This window comes from Rhinopithecus bieti, unplaced genomic scaffold, assembly GCF_001698545.2.
Source record: "Rhinopithecus bieti isolate Rb0 unplaced genomic scaffold, ASM169854v2 scaffold_14826, whole genome shotgun sequence".
Lineage (NCBI taxonomy): Eukaryota > Metazoa > Chordata > Mammalia > Primates > Cercopithecidae > Rhinopithecus > Rhinopithecus bieti.
In genome coordinates, this window is record NW_016808328.1 from 1,794,956 (window position 1) to 1,802,212 (window position 7,257).

A 7,257-nucleotide genomic window follows, 5' to 3' on the forward strand; every position below is an offset into this window, starting at 1 on the left:
ATTTCCAAGATGGAAAGCAGCATCTTGGAAGTGCAGGTTCCCAAATGTCTAAGGAGGTGACAAGAAGACAAGCAAAGAAAGAATACTGAGCACAGTGTCCTGTTGCAATACAGGACTTAGTTTGCCGGCCCTCTGGTTCCTTTCCTGGTCTTTCAGATGGAGCTGGAGCTACTTCAGCAGGGCTAAGAATAATCAAGTCCAGGTGGCCTGCCCTTCCATAGGAGAAAGGGACAAATAATAGAGCAATGAAATTACCATTGTTTTCCGCACAGAGGTGTGTGGAAAGTAAGGAGAGGGGAAGTTAACAAATTTGCTGACCCAATGGGGGGCTCTTAAAAAGGTTTATATAGGAATTGTCCCATCTGTGCCTCCACATTTAAAACCTTGTCCAAAATTCTAATTGAACTCACAAAGCACAACTGTGCATATATTTGGTTTGTTATGGAGTTCACAGCGCAGAGGGTCCAGGCTCCTTTTTTCCCCATGCAAAAAGCATGGGCTCAGGCTTTCTTCTTTTCCTCTGTTGCTCAAATAAATAGTGTTCTTTGCTCAAACCCCCTTTCCCTCCTCCTTCTGCAATCTCAGCGCCCAGCGCAAATCTGTTTTCTTCATTGTAACCTCAGCTTCACCGCAATTAATTTTTTTTCCCTCTGGTCACAAGATAATTCCTGACGCCAGTGAGTCTGGAGGTCAGACGAACAGCAAATTGGGGAACAAGGCGGCACTAATTCCTTACAAGTTTCCCTTGAAAAATCTTTTGCTTAAAAAAAAGGGAGGGGAAGCTTCTTTGCTGTTCAGGGATTTATGACCTCGGAGGAGCTGTGGGTTCGAACCAGTGTTGGGCTAAAGGCGGACTGGCAGGGGGCAGGGAAGCTCAAAGATCTGGGGCGCTGCCAGGAAAAGCAAATTCTTTAAGTTAATGGTTTTGAGTGATTTTTAAATCCTTGCTGGCGAAGAGGCCCGCCTCGCCCCAGTATCAGCGCTTCCTCATTCTTTGAATCCGCGGCTCCGCGGTCTTCGGCGTCAGACCGGCCAGAGGAAGCCTGTTTGCAATTTAAGCGGGCTGTGAACGCCCAGGGCCGGCAGGGGCGGGGCCGAGGCGGGCCGTTTTGAATAAAGGGGCGTGCCTTCGAGGCGGGCTCTATAAGTGCCCGCTGGGCGAGCGTGTGCGCATTGCAAGCCGCTGTGAGGGGATTTCTTTGGGTTTCTTCCCCTTTTGGGCACCTCTGGACTCACTCCCCAGCAATGAAGGCGCTGAGCCCGGTGCGCGGCTGCTACGAGGCAGTGTGCTGCCTGTCTGAACGCAGTCTGGCCATCGCCCGGGGCCGAGGCAAGGGCCCGGCAGCCGAGGAGCCGCTGAGCCTGCTGGACGACATGAACCACTGCTACTCCCGCCTGCGGGAACTGGTACCTGGAGTCCCGAGAGGCACTCAGCTTAGCCAGGTGGAAATCCTACAGCGCGTCATCGACTACATCCTCGACCTGCAGGTGGTCCTGGCCGAGCCAGTCACAGGACCCCCGGACGGCCCTCATCTCCCCATCCAGGTAAGCCTGGAAGCCGGAGCAGGGCTGAACACCCAGGCAAGGATGCTGCCAGCCCCTTGGAGCTCCAGATTGCCTTGTGTAACTCTTCCCTCTTTTCCTCTTATCAGACAGCCGAACTCGCTCCGGAACTTGTCATCTCCAAAGACAAAAGGAGCTTCTGCCACTGACCCGGCCGTGTCCTGACACCTCCAGGTGAGTATCTCCTCCCTTGGAGGGGGAGGTTTAAACGGCAAGTCCTGGAGTTGGCAGACCTTTTTAAAGATTGCCACTCCCTCGGCTTAGGGAAACCAAGGCCAGAGAGGGACAAGTGACTTGCCCATGGTAGCATTAAATGAATGGCAGAGTCAGTTTCCATGTGATGTGCATTTCAGCCTTAAATATGCGTCGCCCCTGCCCTCATGCTGTGGCCGAGGGTCTGGGAAAGTAGACGCGGGTCCGACTAAATAAAAGTCTCTGTTCGGAGTTGTATAGGGAGCTGTGTTTTCGGCAGCCCCCTCCCAGCTAGTGTCAGTTCCAAGTGGGAGGGGTAGTGCAAGCTCCGCCTGTGGTCTTTGGCGCCAACTGGGTGGGGGCAGCGTGGGGCGCGGAGTTATCAGCTGGAGGTAGAGACCAAGTTTCCTCCCTGGCGCCGACCAGTCTGCGGACTGCCCCCGCCTCGGCGCGTTCGGCGGAAACTGACTGCTCCTTGGTCTTCTTTCCTCCCCCGCCCAGAACGCAGGTGCTGGCGCCCGTTCGGCCTGGGACCCCGGGAACCTCTCCTGCCGGAAGCCGGACGGCATGGATGGGCCCCAACTTCGCCCTGCCCACTTCACCAAACCCCTTCCTGGAGGCTGAACCTGGTGCTCTGGAGCGAAGGACTGTGAACTTGTGTGGCCTGAAGAGCCAGAGCTAGCTCTGGCCACCAGCTGGGCGACGTCACCCCGCCCTTGCCCCACCCCCAAGTTTTAAGGACTGTCTTTTCAGAGCTTGGAGGTGTGGAAGGAATGGCTGCTCTCCAAACTATGCCAAGGCGGCGGCAGAGCTGGTCTTCTGGTCTCCTTGGAGAAAGGTTCTGTTGCCCTGATTTATGAACTCTATAATAGAGTATATAGGTTTTTGTACCTTTTTTACAGGAAGGTGACTTTCTGTAACAATGCGATGTATATTAAACTTTTTATAAAAGTTAACATTTTGCATAATAAACGATTTTTAAACACTTGTGTGTATGATGACACCCGTCTGCACTAAGTACTAATGATGCTTTCTCTCACATGGCTGCATTTAGGGAGCTTTGGGAAAGTGAACTTGCTCACTCCCATGAGAGAGAGATGAAAAACTGCCCAGCTGAGAGGGGATGGGGTGGGGAGAGAAGGGTTCATGATGGGAGTCCCATGTCCATTGAGTGATGGGTGCAGAGAAAAGATCTGGACTCTGCCCTGTTATTTCCTGGATGAAGGGAAACCAGAGAGACTGGTGCAAGCTCGCCCAGCAAGTTGGGGGCTCAGGCAAGTTGAGAACTGAGTTTTCATGTCCCTTGAGATCTAGCAGTAGCTTTCCTCTTTATTGTCACTATAAACTATGTCTTTCTAGCAGGGGATGTGGTGAGAGTAGAGCCTCAAGTTTGCCTCACCTGGTGCCCAGACATGGGTGGTGGTTGATAGACCAATTCCAGAAATGAATAAACTGATAACTGGGTCTGGTTTCATTTCCTTTTTGCTCTCTGGGCTGGCTTCCTTGCGGGCTTCCAAAATTGGAAAAAAAAAGAGAAGAGGTCTCTCCTGAAAAGGATAAAGATTTGGATGCTGGTTGGGAAGTACTGATACTAATCCCTTCTCTAACACTAGGTGGTTGTAGAGTCCGACCCTGAACAAGGAATGTGAGGCAGAGACTCCACAGTCCTCATTCCTGCTGGTATTTCTACACCACCTCCATTGGGAACCTATTCTGTAAGCATCCCTGTCCCTATTTCAGAAATGGGGAAAGGGAACTTCTGTGGGTAATGCTTCTGAACTAGGTTTTCACAGCCCTTGAGAGGCAGAGATGGGATTTGAACTGTAACTTCAGTGACTCGACTGTGGTGAACAGGAGCAGGGCTGGGGACTGGCCATTCCTTGAGGCCAGGCCTGGAAGTGGGGCAGAGAGCAAGATTCCAACCCATGCCTTCCCCCACACCCCTGGTGGTTCCCCAGGTGGGCTTCACCAGGTGCCTGGCCTTACTGGAGATTTCTGTTTATGGTATGATCTCATCTGTGTGTTGGTCCCTGGCATGAATTACTTCAATATTTCATAACAAACAGGTCACGTCATCACCTTTAGTGCCTTAACCCTGGTGAGCTTTCTGGGGTGAACAGGGGCATGGGGGAGGAGGAGAACCTCTGCCATTGCCAACCAACCTCCCAGCCTGATCAGTGGTTCTTAACCTGTTTTGTGTCCTGGTCACTCTGATCTGATGGAAGGTATGAACACTCTTCAAAAAATACACAGCGCAGAGCAATAGCAGACTTCAGTCCTCATGTGAGAAACCCTTGCACCAAAGCAAGTACAAAGCCTGGGTTGGGTCTATCTTGGATTGTTTTTTAGGTGTGCTGTGCTGGTTTTAGAGATGGCCATACAAGAGCACAAATCCCTGCTGTGTCACCTCCTAGCTGTATAACCTCAGGCTAGGGACTTTGCCTCTCTTGAGCCCCACTTTCTGCATCTGTAAAGGAAGCTGATTCTAAGACAGCGGTTCTGAGGTGCTAGGCCCCACATTACACCATGAACTGCAATAGAGCCAGGCATTGAGCTCAATGTCTTATACCCTTTTCTGGCACAGCACGTTGCCTCCTGCTTGCTCGGAAGTTTCGGTACCATGGAAGGCTAAAAAGGGCTGCGGTGGTCATCTGCTGAGTGACCTTGAGCAAGCACTCCACCTCTCTGAGCCATTCTCCTCCTGTGCCCTGCTGCCTCCCAGGACAGAAGATAATGATGGGAAAGTTCTTTGAAATGCATCACACACCTACGAGGTATTATTAAGCTAATTCCAAGGAAACTGCCTGTCAGGACTCCCAGGACTGAACTGTTCAGGTGGCCAAGACAAAAGATAGACCAGCATGCCAATCCATTAGTCATTAGAGAGTGAGAGCAATTTGGCCCTAGGTCAGAAAACTCCCAGAGAGAGGATAGTAGTGTCTTCTGTCATAATCACCTATGGAAGTGCCTGCCAGGTTCCAGACTATTTTATCTTCATTTTTGTTCTAATCTTCACAAACCACCATGATGAGTATCATTCCTGGTTTATAGAAAAAAGACTCAGAAAGGCTGAATAACTTGATCCAGGTCACACAGCAAGGAAGTGGCAGAGCAGGGTTTAGGAACCCCAGCTTCCTCTAGCTTCAAAGCTCATGTTCTTGCCTTCACTTCAGATTGGCTCTTTTCCCTCGCCATTCCCAGAGACTGGCATATGCTTGGTCCCCAGGGAGTGCTTGTCCCAGGGAGTGCTTGTGGAATGAAAGACCTAGGACGACTCCTCATCTGTGAAAGGGGGATGTCGGTACCTCCCTTCCAGGTGTGTTGTTCGGATAAACCATAAGGCGCATAAAGTATCCACGAGGCTTCCTGAACTACAAGATTCACTGCTGAATGTCTTGTGCAAATTGTCGCATGCGATCAGATTCAGAGCTGATCGCATCGGCTGTGAAATACATTTGGGAGGTGTCTTTGTTTCGTAAATAAACCAGCTCAGAACAGGCAAAGTAACTTGCCGGTGGCCACACGGCTTCTAAGTAACAAAACCAGGATTCAAATTCATGCTTGTGACACCAGAAATGGGGTCCTTTCCAGAAAGCCAGTTATAGCTCTCTAGCTTTGGACGCGCAGGACAACCTTCAATTATCTGTCTTCCCAGCCTCATCACCCCTCGTGGCCACCATTCTTCCCCATGCCCCAGGCTAAACCTGAAAACCTCCTGCCGCGGTCTTTCCCGCAGCGCTGCTTCCAAGAGCTCTCCTCTGCCCACTCCCGGACCTCCCCGGAGACAGCCGCTCCCCACCGGCGGCTCTGCGGCGCCCGGGCTGGGGCAGAGCCTCGGCCCACGTGGCCCGGAGCCCCCGGCCCGGGGCGGAGCCTGAGCCGGCGCCGCCTCCCTCCGCTCCGGCCCCGCCCCCGTCCGGCGGCCCCCCACCCCCGCGGGCCCTGGGGGCCGCTCGCAGGTGTTCGCTGGCGCCCGGATGTCTGAGCTCTGGCTCCGCTCTGGCTCCGGCTCCCTCCGCAGCCTGCGGGCGGGGCTCGCAGCCCATCCGGAGCCTCGCGGCGCCCCCGCCGCTCTGCCAGCAGCGCGGCCTCCCGGTTCCCAGCCTCCCGGCCTGGGGGGCCCCCCACCCAGCGAAGTCGCTGACCCCACTGCTCTCCCGCTGCCCCCAGCTGCGCTTGGGCCGCTGCAGCCTCGGCACACCCCCACCCGCTTCCTGCCCCAGCCTCGAGGCCGCCCTGGATCGCACCCGGTTCCTTCCTTCCTTCGTTCTTTCAGGCAACTCGCATTCCTCGAGCGCCTGCGACGTGCCCTGCACAGGGTCTTCCGGGCCTTCCGAGTGTGGCCCCAGGCCCGCTGGGCTCCTCCGGGAAGCCTCTGCCTTCTCGAGTCTCCTTCCCCACCTCCGCCCCTCTGTTCCGCGAGGTGCTTCGCTCAGAGTCGAGCAATTTAATTGTTCTGATTAGTTCTCCTGTTAGGGGTCAGTCAGTGGCAAGGTCAGGGAGTCTCTTTGTGACTGAGATCAGGGGTCAGAGCGTGGCGGGATTTGGGGTTTCGCCAGCCTGGCGCAGGCTTTAGGGATAAATGTGGGTAGTCAGGCTGTGGGGGTCCGTCTGTAGGCAGTGTCAGAGGCCAAGGTTAGTGCGTCCGTCTTTGGGTAGGGTCGGTGGGCAGTGGGGATCAGGGTAGTGAGACACCTTGAGACCGGGACTTGCGGGTTGTCTTTAACAAACCAGATAAGGAGGGAGGAGTTATCTGAAGTCCCTTGAACTCATATATTCACCTCCTGCCGTGGCTGGGGGATGATCATAGGTGTCCCCGGCACCCCCTCGCCACCCCACAACCTCCACTTTCTCAGCTGTGGAGCTGTCCTTCCATGGGAGGACGCCGCCTCTCCTCACTGCCACCCTGCTTCTACTTTGTGCCCGATGCTGCAGGCAGAAACTCTCACTGGGCCAGTCTTGTCAAAGGGAGCCTGGGCTTAGAGTGAGGGTGGCCAGGCTAGGGAGGCGGTAGGCTTCCTGGGGACCCCTACCCGGGATCCACCCAGGAAAGCTGATGTTCTTCCTTTGCTGTCTGGGTCATTTGTTATGAGTCTGAAACCTGTCAGGGATGGAAGGAAGGGCCGTTAGACGTCACAAATGTAGCCCAGAGAGGAGCAGGAGCCTGCTCAGGGATACAGCAAGTTAGTGTTCAAGTCGGGTTTGGAACAGCAGCCGCCCACTTTCCTATCCAAGGCTCTTTTCATGATGCTCTCCCTACCCTGAGTAGGGGTTGCTTTTCCCACTTTAGAGATGGGGCAGCAGAGGCCTGGGGAGGCCAAGAGACTGCCTCTTAGCTTGAGGATCTGCAAAAATGAAGTCGGGGAAGGGTGACTTTCCAAAGTATTGTCTCTTGTCATTGCCCACCTAACCCCCTCCCTGCCACCCTCGTTAGGAGCAAATGGAACAAGGGTGGCCAAGCGTCGAGTTGGAAGGTGGGGAGGGAGAGAACCCTGTAAGAAC

At 54.1% G+C, this 7,257-nt stretch overlaps 1 protein-coding gene across 1 annotated transcript; it reads left to right on the forward strand.

The window, feature by feature from the left end:
• Positions 1–834: 834 nt before the first annotated feature.
• On the forward strand, positions 835–2,747 carry ID3 (inhibitor of DNA binding 3). The gene is made up of 3 exons (XM_017886546.1): positions 835–1,545; positions 1,653–1,737; positions 2,257–2,747. Exons 1-2 carry the CDS (start codon positions 1,246–1,248, stop codon positions 1,710–1,712), a joined length of 360 nt encoding a protein of 119 aa, XP_017742035.1. The 5' UTR covers positions 835–1,245; the 3' UTR covers positions 1,713–1,737; positions 2,257–2,747.
• Positions 2,748–7,257: the final 4,510 nt, after the last annotated feature.

What these genes read in the sequence shown, in the direction of transcription:
- ID3 (XM_017886546.1), top strand. Translation starts at nt 1,246, where the DNA reads ATGAAGGCGCTGAGCCCGGTGCGCGGCTGCTACGAGGCAGTGTGCTGC. An exon ending in GCCCTCATCTCCCCATCCAG is followed by an intron (nt 1,546 to 1,652) that starts GTAAGCCTGGAA and finishes TCCTCTTATCAG; the next exon opens with ACAGCCGAACTCGCTCCGGA.